Genomic DNA, 16,210 nt, shown 5'->3' with positions numbered 1-16,210 from the left:
GGCAGGAGAAAAGAAGAAAGAAAAACACTATTTTTCTACTCACTTAGCATCTCACTTCTATTCTTTCTCAAAACATGTATGTTAGAGTCGTCTTTATAATGAACAAACATCTAAAAAGTCTACAGCAACTCTTTCCACTTTTATAAGACAAGAGTAGAAATATATACAGAGACCAATGGTCACTGGTGGTTACCAGGGATGGGTGGGAGGGAACGGTGAATCACTCTCTAGATTGCAGATACTTGTTATTTTTGATGATGGGAAAAGTAGCACTGGGTGTGGCTGTAATGAGCACAGCTTGACCAGAGTAAACGATGTCACTAAGAAGCACACAAAAGAAAAGAATCTTTGTGGTAAAGAATATGGCATATATAATTTCAACAATACTGAAAAACGAATGTATGGTCACATATGCATGTATATAGGCATATATGTGTACGAGAAGTATCCATATGTATGAGTACATACAGATATGTGTGTGCATGCATGTATATTCACAGAGGACACAGTTACAGGTACTTCTCAGATATAACCAAATACCTTGTGAGACTGGTTTTCTGGGTTTGAAGGCTTAGGACCTTAGTCTCATGGGACAGCTCAGTCAATTGGCATAATACAGTTCACAAAGTTCACATTCTGCATCCTAGTCAAAGGAGAAGCATCTGGAGTCTTAAAAGCTTACAAGTAGCCATCTAAGATACAACTATTGGTCTCTACTAGTCCGGAGCAAAAGAGAAAGAAAGAAACCAAAGTTTCAGAGAAGAAACTAGTCTATAGGGCTAATAGCCTACACAAGACATGGCCTCTTTTAACCTGAGAACAGAAGACCTAGATGGTGCCCAGCTACCACTACTGACCATTCTGATCAGGGCCATAACAGATGGACCCCAAAAGAATGGGAGAAAAATGCAGAACTCAAATTCTTAAAAACTCCAGACTTACTGGATCAGCTGAGACTAGGGGACTCCCTGAGATTACTGCCGTGAGATACTCTTTAAACCTTGAACCAAAACTATCTCCTGAGGTCACCTTTTAGTGAAATAACAAACTGGCATACAAAATAAAGGATATTACCTGTGAGTATGGTGCTCCGTTAAAAAAACAGCCATATGAGACAAAAAGGTCACTCAAAAGCAAAGATGAGAATATAATGGGGCAGGGAAACTAGAGTATTGGAAACGAAACAACTGGAACACAAAAAGAATGCTAACACTGTGAAAATGAGACTAATGTCACTGAACAATTTGTATAGAAATTGTCAAATGGGAGCCTAATTTGTTACATAAACTTTCACTGAAAACACATTAAAATATTACTTTAAAAAATCTTATTGTATCTTGTAAATGATAAGATTTCTTGACTTATTACATACATATGTATTCATAAACATAAAATCTTCCTTTGGATAATCAAAGTAAAATTAAGTCAAGCAAATCTAAATTTTTATAAGATTTCACCTGTTTTCTACTCTTAAAAAAGAGGTAATCATGCCTCAGTCTTTAAGTAGATCTGAAATCCCCAAATGGAGTGCAGTCTAGTTTTTACATCTATTAAAGCAGAAGATAACTGTACATTCTACCTTGGTCACATCTTCCAAGGTTTCTTAGCTCTGATAACCAAAAGTTCTTCTTAGCTTCTATCTAAAATCTCTCCCATGTCAATTCAGAACCACTCTCTCACAATTTCTTTCTAAAGAAATTGCAGAACAGCCTGTCACTATCCTTACACCATACGATAAGATACAGCAAAATCTGTGAGAGCCAGAACTCGATGGGTCTGCCTTGTTTTTTTGGGTCTTGAAAGTTTTCCGCCTTTCACAGGGTGCAGTCTTACCACTTTTCTATCACTTGTTTTAGTGGAAAGTATGAGTTTTTCTTCTCTAACAGGTTTCCGCCTTACAGAGACTCCGGCTTTCGAAGGGTTTACTGTACTAGCGTTTCCTTTTCTAGCATTCTTTTCAAATGCATTAATTAAAACTGCATATCCTAACTCAGTTTCTCTGAGCCTTTAATCATAACGTTGCTTCTCTTTGCTGCCAGAAAAGTTGTCATGGATAACCCCAAACAAAACAAGAGATCCTTCTCCATGCTTCTGGTTCTCCATCACAAAACGGGGAAATAATGTCTGACGATTTTCTCCCTCACCAGACAAATTAAAAAAAAGATATGCCTGAAAATCCTATGGATCACGACGGTCTGATCCTGTTGTGCACGGGGGTCGCTACGAGTCTGAGGCAGACTAGATGACAGCTGACAACAACAGCATATTCACCATACAATTAGTATCTATGTCAAATAATCAGAAGTAATTAAGATTTCCACCCAAAACTTCCCGGAGGCAAAAGACAGAATCCAAACTATAATATAAAGATCTGCTTTAATAAATTTATTTGAGATTGGGGAAATTCACACCCATTCCTTTATCTCCTCCTCTTCATAGAACCCCACAAATTAATCACTGACACAGCATACCTCCTCTTCTCCCTGGCTTCCACGGACGAGTCTGTCCCAGTAGTTGAGAGCACACTGGCAGCTGTGACCCCATTGGCAGTGCTAGGTGGGGGGCGATTGGTGATCACGCAGAGAGGGGTGCTAGAAGAGACATTGTCTGCTGTTTTCTCTGCTGTCGAGTCAGCCTGGGGTTTGTAGGGAGTCCTGAAATGAAAAAAGACACAAGCAGAAAAAGAATGGCCACGCTTGCTACACAACGAAGAGCTGGCACAGAGACAGAAGGGTTAGAGATTGTTAGGTTTAACTAGAACATTTTCTTGCTCGTTTTTTTTTTTTTTTTTTTTTTGGTGGGTTGGTTGGTTGGTTTTTTAAATTCTGAGACCTTAAATCTTGGAACAGTATCAATATATCAACACACATTCAATCTCCTATCTTCTGTCCAAGGAGTTCTATTTTATGAGATATTTTTGCCTGAGACTAAATAAATAAATCAACAAAGCCTTAGCTATGGTGCCAGGCAAGACAGTGACACATGCAAGGGTGCTTGAGACGACTCCTCAATACCGTCTGGTCCCTATACGTGCATACATGAAAAAGACGCTCAAATCACTTACAATATGAGTCTCCATCTGCCCTTTAATTCTTGGCAGTGGGTGTCTGTGTGGTAGTCCTCAGTCTAGATGTGAAGACCATCTTCTTGGGTTATCCAGAGACACTCAGTGAATGCTCTGCAACCTCAGTGTGTTTAGCTCTCCCTTGCCTAGCTCAGCAACTACGCCCTCGCCGCTCAGCCGAGTGTCTGTCTGTTCATAACTGCGTAAGTGAGAAACTCAAACAAAAACTACTAGGATTCTATATGTAACCTTAACGAAGGATATTCTCAAAAAAGCAAGCTGTGTAATTAAACTCGTCTACGCAAAAACAAGATCTTTGTTTCTTAAAGGAATTGGGAGCAACCCATTGGCTCTCCACCCAAAAAGCTATCATTTGTGATGTCACAGCTTGTTGCTGGGGTAACAGAGACCCAAAATTGATACTCAGAGATGGGAAAAGCATGAATTTTTTTAAAACCTATTTTTTCACCTACATACAATTATGACCAGAAATGTTTATAAAAAGCTGTAAACTGACTTCCAAATAATCCCATTATTAGAGTAAACTTGGAAAAAATAATCAGATTACAAAAATCTAAATATGGGCCCTAGATGCAAATATAAAAATAGAACACTTTTGAAGATGGCAGTGGTATCTAAAACATACAAGACATTACTCCAGGAGAAATTAATGGCTTAGAAAAAAGGTGAAGTTTTATATTCATTTTTGGATTTAAAAATTGAAGGCAAATAATTCCTCAGACTTACAAGATACATGAGTTGTCAGGAAGCACTAACAAAATTACCCAGAAACAAAGCTACAAAAAAATACACTTATCGAAAGCCTAAAATAAAGTTGTTTTTAGGTTAATGCCGTGTTTTGTTCTCTCTGCCATAGTACTGCAGGTTGTTGTGATGAAATGAAATAATAACAATGAAACTATTTCTGATGATATAAAAATGCCAGGGATTTATTTTACTAAAGTACATGATAGAATCTTTACCATTATTTTGAAATGTGGCATAATTGGACAAGTAGATTGTCAGGAGCAGACTAGGAAAAGCTTCAGAGGAGGGAGTAGGGGCTGCCCAATGGAGTAGAATAAACAGGGGCTTTGAAACTACTCGTGGCTAAATTTAAGCCAACGTCACCTCTCTAATCTCTTCTGTAAAATGGGGATAATGATACCCTAAAACACAGGGTTCCTGTGACGATTAAATAAAATAATATATGTAGAACACTTAATATAGTGCTTGGAACACAATAATGAAATGGCCAAGAGCTTCCAAATACACAGACTTGGGTTCAGCTCCTATCTCAGTTCCTTACCAGCTGTGTGACCTCAGGCAGATGATTAAACTTTGGTCTCAATATCCTTATCTATAAAGTGACAATAATACCTCTACACTGGAGGGGCCTTTGTGAGACTATACATAATACATGTGTGCCTGAGACAGCTAGTTTCCTAACCCATATCCATCCTCCCTTTCTTCCTCATTAACAAAACCTCTGTGTTACTGAAGGCAATGATGTACCTAGTTAAAAATCCACATTTCCCAAAGTTTCCCTAGCTTCTAGAGGTTATGTGAGACATAAGCAGAAAACTGTTGGGTAAGTGCTTGTGGGAAAATTCTCAGTTCTGAAGCATGTCCTCTTTGTCCCCTTCCCCCTTCCTCCTTTCTGCCTAGAATGCAGCCATGATGGCAAGAGCTCCAGCAGCTACTTCAGATCATAAAGCAACCCATGGAGATGGAAGGCATGATCTCAGCACTGTGGAACAGAAAGACAGAAGGAACCTGGATCCTTTAATGACCTTGGAGCTGTTGTACCAGTTCTATTTCTGGGCTCTCTTAAGTGGAGAAAAAAAAAAATAAACTTTTATCTTACTTAAGCCACTATTATTTGGATTTACTGTTACATGTGGGTAAACAAAATCTCGATATGATTTTTGTGTATTACCTAACTCAATGCCTGGCATGTAACAGGGTTCAACAAATGGCAGCTGTCATCAGTAAAGGAGTGATCTCTTGTCACTTTCCCCAGCCCTCTCTCTTAACAGTTAACCGAGTAACCTCCCCATGTTTCAGTGTCTTCATCTATGAGGATACTACCTACCATGCCTATGTGTAACTGGATTACTATGAAGATCTAATAAATTTTTATGTAGTTATAAGGTATTATTATTAATAATCCTGTCCCTTCTGTCAAATAAGTGATCATCATTCATTTTAGGGGAAGAAATCTGGTAAACTGTCAAATACCAATCAAGCACCGCCATTATGGGTATTCTTGTAGAGCAACACTATCATTATTTTTTCTTTTTTTTGTCTCAGATGCAGAAACAAAAGACCTCCCCACTAAAAAATAAGTCCCTTTGCCACACTCAAAAGCAAAAAGGTCTCTGACCACACCCAGTGGATTATAAACAACACTTAAAGGCCTGCTGCACTTGCACAATGACATTCTGCCCATGCTACCTATTCAGGGAACTAGAAACCACAAAAAGACACTACTCCAAGAACAAAATTTAGATAAACACAAATCTCTCTCCTACCAAAGTGTTTCCACCAAAACACTCCCATTGGCTAGGAATTTTCAGAAAGCTACAGGAAGCTTATGGAACAAGAGTTAGGTTTCCTTCGGATTTGGGTTTAAATGCCATCTTCCAAAAAAGACTAAATCCAAGAGATTCTTACCCGTAATTACTAGAAAATTAATATAAGTGAAACATGGGATTATTTTTAATACTTGATGTACCACAATAGTATGACCTTAAATTTTAATCACAACTAGTAAGAAAGAGATGTTTTTGAGAGACGAAAGCAGTCATATTAAGTTGATGCCTAAACACCAAGGACACACATACTCTGCAATTATTCAGTGAGCAACTGTTGGCCAGCTGCTACAAGTTAAAGCTAAAGCAACCTCATTAAATTACAGACATTCATGCAGGAACTCAAACTTGCTTCTATAGTGACAAAGTCCCTGGTTCAAATCCCATACTGTGTCCAGAGGCATTAACTTTGATGACTACAACTCAAATGGCTCCAAGAAGCCTTACCTGCCATGGTGTACAGATGCAGTAGTGTTTGCACTGATTGGTGCAGGGCAAGAAGAGGCAGGTTGCCCCTGGCAGCCCTGAGAGGTAGATGAACCAGTGGTAATGGGTGAGGTAGCAGGAGATGAATTGCGATTGGCTGAAATGTAGGGACTGGTGGGGTCACTACTTCTACCAAATGAAGCACTGCAAAATAGCACACAGTCACTTCCTTCAGGACATGTTGCTCACCCACCATTTCCCAGCACCGCCTTCCCACCCAGATTGTGCACTTAAAAGGAATATAGGCCAGAGAGAGTATGACAACTGGGAGTGATCAACTCCAGCTAGAGCTGGGTCACTGGCAGCAAGCAGGCAACTGTCAATCATCCAAAAGAGTGACGGAATGTGAAGGAGAGATATGTAACAAGGGAAAGCGGGAGAGTGGAATATTTGACAAGGGTAGAGGCTAAGAAAGGAAAAAACATTAGGAAATACAATAATTTTATTAGAAAAAACAATTCCCAACAACCCCAAGGCAAAAAATCATGCACCCTCAAATGTCTGCTTGACGTAGAAGTAGCACTAAAAACGCTGAAGTAAGACCAGAGATTTGAAGGAGGTTTCAGAGTAGAGATTCAAAATTAGAAGAGTGCAGAAGAACAGGGGAGTTCTGGGCAAAAATGACTTCGGGAACTGCAATTATTTAGCCTAAAGCAAAAATGCCTTTGGGAGGATTTAAAGTCTTTAAGCCTAGAAAGTATTATTATATGAGCAATAGAACGATTTTCCTTGTTTCAACTGAAGACAGTTGAGAACTATCTCAAGTGCAGACATAAATCACTTGGGTTAGAATTTTACAAATGTTTCTTGACTATAATAGTAATAAGACATTTGAGCAAGTGACCAAAAAAACCTAGGGGCCTTCTTCGGAAAAGAGGCATTTTACTGTGCCATGTGAAAGGAATTCCTGCCTAAAGACAAGAGATGAGCTAGAAAATGGAAAGTATGCCAAGGTTTGGCACAGACCAAGAGTGACAAATTTCTACTCATGCTTTCATTTTTAAATGGTGATGGCATATGATTCTTTCATCCTGAAAAGATCATAAGGCAGGACTTTGTAAAATCAAAAAGTACGTTAGGGTTATACAGGGAGAAGAAGAGCTTTAGAAATCCAAGGTACGAAGCAAGCTGTATATATTTCCTCAAAAGTGCTCACATAATTAAGAATGTTTTCCACCCTAAACAGAGGCAGACCCTCTTTTCCTCTATTCACCATAACTCTGTCAGACTACATCTATCAAAGCAAACGCTACTCACCCAACCCATATAACTGATGATTTGGATCACAAAAGTCAACAACCACATTATAAAATAATTCCATGCCTGAAATTAAATGGAAACTTTCTCTCCTAGATCTAGAACGTTAATTCCTTAGAAAAGATTTCTTGGTCTTGGATTCAACCGTATACAATAACAGTATATCTAGTAGACCAAGGCCTTAGCCTTTAAAATAAATAGGTAATAGCCTCATTAAGCCAAAAACACATAGTTTGTGTAATAAAGCTTCCATGAGATAACTGAGCTATACTTGTATACTTTTAAAGTTGAGCCCTTTCTTACAGAATGTATCTGTAGAACTGAAGAACATTATAAGGTAACAGTGGCTGTTTATTTTATAGCTTACTACTTCCCTTGTTCTGACAGTAACTAGTTGGCAGTGCACACATTGGGGAACAGTACTGGATAAGATCTGGAGAAGATTCTTCCTGTGAAATGGAAATAAATTTTGATTCCAAACAGTTAATCTACTCATATAGTCTATGGCCAAAGCCTGCTTCCATGGTAGCCAATCAATTACCTTAGAAACCTAACGATGAAGGCGATGGCAGGAAAAAGCAGTTGGAGGGGTTAAGTCAGAGGAAATGAAGAAAGAATTCAAAGTAAGCAATGAAAATCAGAATCTTCCACACCAGCAGCAAAGTTCAAATTAAAATTCTAATTCAGTATATCTTGTAGCGTAACGGCTCTGGTAAAGGGGCTTTGGTCACTGGCTAGTCAGTGGCAAAGAAAATAACTGCAGAAAAGGGAATATAGGTGAGAAAAGAGGAAAGAAACCCATGTACCTGCTCTGCACCAAACTTGCGAGTTTCACATCTTGATGGATCTGAGGGCCATTAAAGTCATAAAAAAAAAAAAAAACTCAAGTCCCTAAATTAACAGGCTTCAATATGAAACTTCTTTATGCAATACACAACTATCCCAATTTCCCAACCATCTCCACCCTATAGTGTCCCTCCCTTTTTCCCCCTCTCCAAAAATAAAGCTTGAGATGAGAACTACTCTGGTTTTAGAAAAAGGAGAGCCGACTACTGGACAAGGGTAATTTAAATTCAGTCCTGTCCAGAGATTACTAGAAGTTATTTCCAGTTGAAGACTTTTATAGGACTGAGAGGATGGAGTATAAATTCAGATCTGGGGTAAGAATTTGGAAGTAGCTTACTTTAATTCAGTTAAGAGAATAAATTAAGTTTAATATTAAATTAGTCAGGATGTTAATCCCAAGAAATATAAAAGTAATTCATTTTTTGATTCATTTTTGTGGTGCTAATTGGATATAAAAAGGCATGCAATTACAAATATTCCCATGGCCAGAGTGGAGGAAAAATCATCTCCCACCCCTTTGAGCCTGATACCTTTTCAAGTACGTTGACACATAGGTGGAAGGAGCAACTGTTTCCGGGGTTTCATTTCCCTTTGCTTCATCCCTCCGCAGCTGTCGGGAGTAGGAACCACTCCTCACTAGATTAACAGCTGACTCTCTGTGAGGCATGAAAAAACACAACACAACACAACACTGACTTCTACTATCAGTTTTTGTCAATGATACAATGCAAACTGGGAGTGAAGACCCAGATAGTTAAACTATGAGATGACTAAATAAGCAGGCACATTTTTCGGGCGATTTTCTGTTTTATATACCTGTTCTCTGTATAGAAAGAGGATGAGTATTACTGTCTGCCTCTTTCATCAACTTGGAAGCCAACCAATTTCAGTAAGCACCAAATTCTTTAGGCCAAGGGTTCCTAACCCTTTTGTAATGAGGAGTCACTTTCGCGCCTCTTTTAAAAAACTTTGCAACCAGTCCTCAGGAGTGGGTTGCTCATAAATAAGCAGAGAAGGGAGCAGTAGGGGGAGATGAGGGAGTCTGTTCTCAGGGAGAGAGGTGACCACAGAAGGGGAAAGGGAAGGAGGACTTGTTGGAAGCCTCTTTAGCAGTATAAATGAAAAGGCATCCAGGAAGGGGATGTAATAGGGTTTCTGGTCCACAGCTGGTAATTCAGGGTCTTTGTTACAAAAGCTATGGGTTCTCTAGAGCGGTCCTTCTCAAACTTCAATGTGTACAGAATCACCTGGGGAAACTTGTTAAGGGGCAGATTCTAATCTAGCAGGTCTAGGGTGGGGTCTGAGATTCTGGAATGCTAACAAGCTCCCACAAGATACTGACGCTGCTGGTCTGAGGCCCACACTTTAAGAAACAAGGCTCTAGATCGGGTTCTGCTCTGAGATGCAGCAATACTTCAAAATCCTTATGTTCATTTTAACTGATGACGAAGACTTTGAATTTTATCTACTTGCAAATTAGAAATTGATCAATTCAACTAAATAAAAATATTTTTTAGTGTTTACTATGTGGAAGGCACTAGGGGTACTTGACAAAACAGACAGAAATAGACCCTACCTTTACAGAGCCCACTGGTGGACTAAAACTATTCCACACTTGAAACGGCCAGGAAAGACTTCCTAAAGACAGTAATGTCTAAGCTGGAGTTAGAATTTGAAGGGTCAAGAACTGGCAAAGCAAGGGGGTAAGGGCTGGAAGGTGTTCTAAGCAGAAGAAACAAAACAGTCTAGACTGTGCTAAGGACATCTGCAGAAAGAGGCAAAGGAATTATGGCCAGGAGATCACGATGCCCAGCAAAGTTAAAAAGGGCCAACTTTGGCTTGTGTTAGGAATACCTGTTCTCCTTTTCTTCAATGTCACTTGTGCTGCTGAGCCTCCTGGATGCTAGTGAACCAAAATAGCTTTTGTTTTCTCTCTCCTGTAAAATCAAAACGAGTAAAGCACAGGGGAAGGTACAACACTGACACAGTGTACAACATTATGGGTAAAAGAGCAGAACATAATATACCTACATCATCTTATTTCTGGACTCAACACCAATTCTGTTGTGAGTGGTATTTAAAAAGGTTAGCTTCCAGAGGCTTATTGCTAACTTTTCTCCGTTAAAAACCAGTATGTAGGGAAATAATTCTCATAGGAAAAGCCAGGATGATCGAATAAGGAGAACAGTAGCACAAATTACAGAGCAGGAGCTCTGCCAAAAGAGGGGGAGCCTTTGAGAAGCCACAAACAGAAAGCTCAGTTCCAAATTTCTTGATGAAATAAACCGTATTTATTCCCCAGCCTGTCTTTTCCTTGAAATGCAGCTTCCTTAGGGGGCATGCCCAACAAATACACAGCAGAGGCAATCCAACCAGTATGCCTCATCCACTTTAGTAGTCTCCAGAAATTATCAAGCAAGAAGACTATGATTGTAAGGAAGAGCTGAACCAAGAGAATAGCACAGAGTAAGCCCTATAAAATCTGGAACCAAAAGTCAGAAAATAAAAATTTATTCATCTTGGGTGAGTATGTAAGCAAGCTGTTTGTGAAGTTACCCTGATTATACCTCTACTAATAAAAAAAAGAGTTTACATTTTTTTTCTAAGTGCTAAACATCAAAAGATAAGTTATTTGTACTGGTTCAGAACACTTTAGGCCATATCCAGATGTTATGCTCCTGATCCTTTTTTTTTCCTGCTCTAGGTAAGGAATAAGGAGGGTAAGGAAGAATAAACATAAGGTAAGCCAGATGGAAAAGCTTTTAAAATAGCAAGGCTTTGTACTGCCAGAATCAACTTAAAAACCCGACCTGTTGCAATTGAGTCAATTCCGACTCAGCAACTCTACGGGACAGAGCAGAACCACCCCATAGGGTTTTCAAGGAGCAGCTGGTAGATTTGAACTGCTGGCCTTTTGGTTAGCAACCGATATCTTAACCACTGTACCACCAGGGTTCTGAATCAACTTAGAGACTAGAAAATATTTTCATTTTTTCCCCCAAGACTGAATTTTCATGGAAGGAAACTGTGCTGGAATTCCCCACACCCTGCCAAAAGCACCTTATCTCTGTTGTCCAGTACAGCAGAAATTCGAGGGCTTGATGATGAACGGTAGACAGAGGAGCCTCGGTCTCTTAGAGTCTCCCTGGAATTGGCCACCTCAGTCAGCATGTTGTGGCTGCCAGTTTTTCTGAGTCCCAGTCTCCAGGAAGAAGGAGATTCATCTTTGGGCTCTTCTGGCTTGTTAAAAAGGCTGGAGGAGAACTATGAGGGAAGAAGCAATAAAAAGAAAGAGAAAGGCCCTGGTGATTCTTTTTCAGCTTATTTGCCTTTTCCACACTTAACTAAGCTCAGTGAGGCAACACAAGGCAATACAAGGAGGGAAATACACAGCAGGCTTTCTGCCAAGGTTCCCTTCCTCACCTGGCAGATGCTAGAAACGTCTCAAGGCTCCCTTTCTCCGTGAGGCGGAAATAGCCTCAGATTCTTAACACAGTGCTCCTACCTGACCAAGCTGCTCCGAGAAATTAAACTCTATTTGCTCTTCTGATGCAATGACAACCGACCTAGAGCACCAGGAGATCTGTGTTCTAGTACCAGCTCTTGACTCACTGTGCAACTGAAAATAAGACACTTCACTTCTCAGCATGCTCATCTGTAAAATGGTAATACTGAGCTGGTTGTTGTTGACGTGTGCCATCTAGTTGATTTTTAACTCATAGTGACTTACAGGAAAGGGTAGCACTGCCCCATAGGGTTTCCTAGGCTGTAATCTTTACGGGGGAGCCCTGGTGGTGTAGTGGTTGAGAGCTTGGCTGCTAACCAAAAGGTTGGCAGTTTGAATCCACCAGCACTCCTTGGAAACTCTATAGGGCAATTCTACTCTGCCCTATAGGGTCACTATGAGTTGGAATTGACTCCATGGCAATGGCTTTTTTTTTTTCAATCTTTACAGGAGCAGATCGCCAGGTCTTCTCTCCCACGGAGCTGCTGGTGGGTTCAAACTGCCAAACTTTTGGTGAGCGGCTGAGCACTTAACCGTTGAGCCATCAGGGCTCCCTTAATAATGAGCTTAATCCTTCCTTATATGTGGAGACTGGAAAAAAGAAGATGAGCTAATGAATAAGTATGTTTTAAGTTACTGTGAAAAGATTATAATCAGCTGATTTAAGTCAATACTAATAAAAATACTAAAGGTCATTCCACTCAAATTCTAATTGCTAATTTCAAGAAAATAATTTTATTTAGGGCAGTTCCAAGAGTTTCAGATTCTGCTGACCAGCAAAATTTTTAGAATAAAAAAAAATTAGAGGTTGAAGAGTTACCATCTTTTTTATTTTGCCAAAAGAAAACATCTTTCAAAGAGTGACTGCCATTTCTATCACTATCATTTCATTTTAAAAAGAAGGAAAGAAGAAATTTTAACATTAGAAAAGAGAGCTTTATGGAAAGCTTACTATTAATACATTGCCTCTATCTCATTCTGCCACTGATCAGGGAAAACATCATAGACAAGCATCAGGCCAAAGACCAGTTTGGGGTATGACTGGTCCTCAGAATATCAGCCAACAGTCCCTCCGGCCCCTCGCAGAAGGCTTTGGTCCTTCTCCTAATACCAGGCCACCTTTACCACCCGGCATAGTGAAAATAAAAACATTAATCACTAGTCTGCAACTTACACTCAGGTTTTCACTTTTCATCAGTGCTACCCTGAGAGTAGAGAGAAAAACACCTTTCCCAGCATTATTTCAGTAGAGTAAGTATATGTGTGTATTTGTATTTTTTTTTTTTTAATTCAGTATTTTTCTTTACAAAAGCAGGAAGTCTAGTCACACCATACGGAAATGACAGTATGTGAGGTGTTAACTAAACAACTGTATAATGAACGATGGCTCCTTCTATCTGAAACCTCTCTAATGATCCATAATGATGCTCCTCAGAATGCCTGTAGCTGAGCCTTTGTTCCCTTACTCCCACAATGATACCATAACCTCTCCTTTCTGATCTATCCGGTACTAAGAAATTCAATAAGTTAATATCTATAAAGTCATAGAGCTTTTTCAACAGCTTCATTCCAAAGAACTCAGATAAATTCTCATTCTAAAAAGTAATTTTATAAAAAATAAATAAATAAAGTCATTTTATACTCTGTCGAGCAGGGCTGTCATTCAACTCTGCCTCACTGACTAGATGCCTACAGATTCTCAGAGGCCTGGGCAAAGCTGCAGGAAGAGTGGTCTCTGGTGTTTCAACAAGTTCTATCTCTGCCCTCTATCCAATACAGGATTTTACTCATGAGAAGTAGAAAAAGGAGAATAATCATCAAAAGAATTAATGCTGAATGCTAGATATCTGCCTAGCCCAATCACAACTTTAGGTACGGTTACCTTAACTTCGGATATGAAGAAAATAGGCAATTGACAAAATTTCATTGGTCCCAAACTATTATAACCTATGTTATCTTAAAAAAAAAAACAAAAAACAAAAAAATCCTATGTTATCTTCACACACTATAGCCAAATTTGTTTAGTGATGGTTTTATTGTTTTTTGGGATTTTTTTTTTCCCCAAGGATATATCTTTACTGTTTTGCAAGAAATGTATCTTTAAAGGCTTTCTAACTGTGTGCTATTGCAGTAGGGGGAAATATAGTACCCAAATTAATTCCAAAGTACTCACTCTCCTAGAAGAGGCAGAGAAGGTGTTCTGAGCTGGTGTTGGTATTTGCTCGGTGATACTACTCTTGCTTTCAGAGTTGGAATGGTTGACAATGGCATCTGGCTTTTTATCTGTTATTTAAGACAAGAGAAGCAACAAGCGCAGGTATGAAAATTTTATCTTTGTGTGCGTATGTCCTTTTTTGCTAATGGAAAAGGTTTATCCATTATCAAAACAGATTATTAGAGCCATGTAAATGATTGGACTCAAACTAGGATGAAATTTCTAGCAACGGTTGGTAAAGTAATTTAAACTCAATGATATTCCTGCCTTGGTTGGCTCTGACTCCAATTTCCAAATCTATAGCTGAAATCTTCCTCCACATTATTAATTGTATATAAAATTCATCACTAACTACAGATTAAGAATCTACTGCATTTTTTGAAAGGTGGATAGAAAAACCAGAAAAAGTGTAAGAAACACCTTGCTTTCTAGGTAATTCCAAGCAAGAGAAAAAGATAAGATGCATAATAATAATACTAATAATATAAGATCATACATAACATAGATGTTAAATTGGTTGGTTCAGATCAACAAGTGCTGTAGGAATTCAGAGAAGAGGCAGATCCTCCTAAGGAGAGAATAAGGAAAGGTGCCATGGAGGAAGCTGGAAGATAAACAATGATCAGCAGGTGGAGGAAGAAGAGAGGGCATGACTCAGAAATCAAAATACATACATCTGTTGGCCAGTGAAGGGACAGGTCTAATTTAAAGTAACGGGCATTCTTTGGGTCACAATAGGAAACAGAGGTAGAAAGGATTACAAGGATATTGCAACTTAAGCTACAGAATTTTAGTAATTAAATCCACATAACATAAGCAGAAGTAGTCCATCTCGACAGGGTCATACAGCAGAAACTTTGTCTTGTTCACTGGTGTAGACCCAATGACCAGGATAGTGCCTGTACATAATGGTGTGTGGGGGCATCCTGGTCTATGTACTTTGAAAACAGAGCCCCAAGAGTAACCCATCCATGAATTATGTGACAATTTTAAGCCACCTCCTAGCTGTGTAACACTGAACAAGTTACTTAACATATTTGAACCTCTATTTTTCTCACTGATTAATCAGGGATTTTAATTCTTGTCTTACAAGAGTTGTAATGAAGATTAGAGATGATACTTCTGAATTGCATAACTCAATGTCCAACCATAAAAAAAAAAACCATAGTAAGTCCCTAATAAAGTGTTATTATTGTTAAAGTTATTACTTTTGTGGTTATTGTGAATACTCAAGGCATTCTTTAAAAATGTAAACTATCTATCCCCAGCACCTCACTAGCCCAGTGTGACAGTTTCTAACAGTGATAGCTCCCAGTGAATCATGCCTCCCTGAATCCATATCCTTGTACAGTGTCCTTTCATACTGACACTGGGTTTGACCATGTGACTTGTGATGCCACCGGGACATTAGCAAATGCATACAAACAGAGGCTTCAAAAGTGCCTGTGCACTGAGCCCCTGCCCTCTTTCAATACTTCTGGAATCCAGCTGCCATGTGAAGGAGTGGCGCTAGCCTGCTTGAAGATGAGACGCATGGCCCACTTGCCCCTAACACCTTGGGCAACCATCAGAGAGGGGTCAGTAAGGCCATCCAGGACCAGCCAGCCCCTGGCTGACTTACCAACTGACCACAACCACATGAGTGAGCCCAGCTGCATCATGCAGAGCAGAGACAAACCATCCCACCTGAGCCCTTCCCAAATCACCAATCCATAGAATTGGGTACATACACGTAGTTGTTTTAAACCACTGAGTTTTGGGACGGCTTGTTATTCACCAACAGGTAACTAATAACACCAAATGTTTAAGTCTAACAAAAAAAAAAAGGGAAAAAAATAGGATTCCAAATCAAACTGTTTATAAACCTTGTTGCCGTTGAGTCGATTCTAACTCATAGTGACCCTAGATGACAGAGTAGAACTGCCCCATAGGGTTTCTAAGGAATACCTAGTGGATTCGAACTGCCGACCTTTTGGTTAGCAGCCATAGCACTTAAGCACTACACCACCAGGGTTTCCAAAGTGCTTATATTCACCTCAAAATATAATTAATATTATTTACTACAATATTTATCTTGAAGGTACATGAAAACTGTCATTTTATGGGGTTGTATCTGTAGATCTTTAACAACAGAATACATTCAACAAAAATTTTATGTGTCAGGCAGCATTTGGAAAGCTTTAGATATAATATACTCCCAACAGTCTTCCAAGATGTATTTATCGAAAGTACCTACCATGGTG

General features: G+C 39.2%; 1 protein-coding gene across 9 annotated transcripts in view; it reads right to left on the bottom strand.

Moving 5' to 3' along the window:
* The window catches only part of PPP1R12B (protein phosphatase 1 regulatory subunit 12B), a 266,457-nt gene that overhangs the window by 143,734 nt on the left and 106,513 nt on the right, over positions 1-16,210 (bottom strand). For 5 of the 9 annotated variants that reach the window (XM_049858426.1, XM_049858427.1, XM_049858428.1 and 2 more), the window contains exons 9-14: positions 13,926-14,035; positions 11,308-11,511; positions 10,102-10,184; positions 8,778-8,903; positions 6,106-6,288; positions 2,472-2,654 (exon numbers count right to left, since the gene is read on the bottom strand). In XM_049858426.1, coding sequence (XP_049714383.1) covers positions 2,472-2,654; positions 6,106-6,288; positions 8,778-8,903; positions 10,102-10,184; positions 11,308-11,511; positions 13,926-14,035 — 889 coding nt within the window. Of the gene's footprint in view, positions 1-2,471; positions 2,655-6,105; positions 6,289-8,207; positions 8,249-8,777; positions 8,904-10,101; positions 10,185-11,307; positions 11,512-13,925; positions 14,036-16,210 lie in introns of those variants that run through there. The other 4 variants (XM_049858432.1, XM_049858425.1, XM_049858429.1 and 1 more) reach the window with 3 other exon arrangements.

This window comes from Elephas maximus, chromosome 18 (assembly GCF_024166365.1).
Source record: "Elephas maximus indicus isolate mEleMax1 chromosome 18, mEleMax1 primary haplotype, whole genome shotgun sequence".
NCBI classification, from domain to species: domain Eukaryota; kingdom Metazoa; phylum Chordata; class Mammalia; order Proboscidea; family Elephantidae; genus Elephas; species Elephas maximus.
Note: the sequence above shows the minus strand (reverse complement) of the source record. Positions and strands in the feature narration are given on the sequence as shown.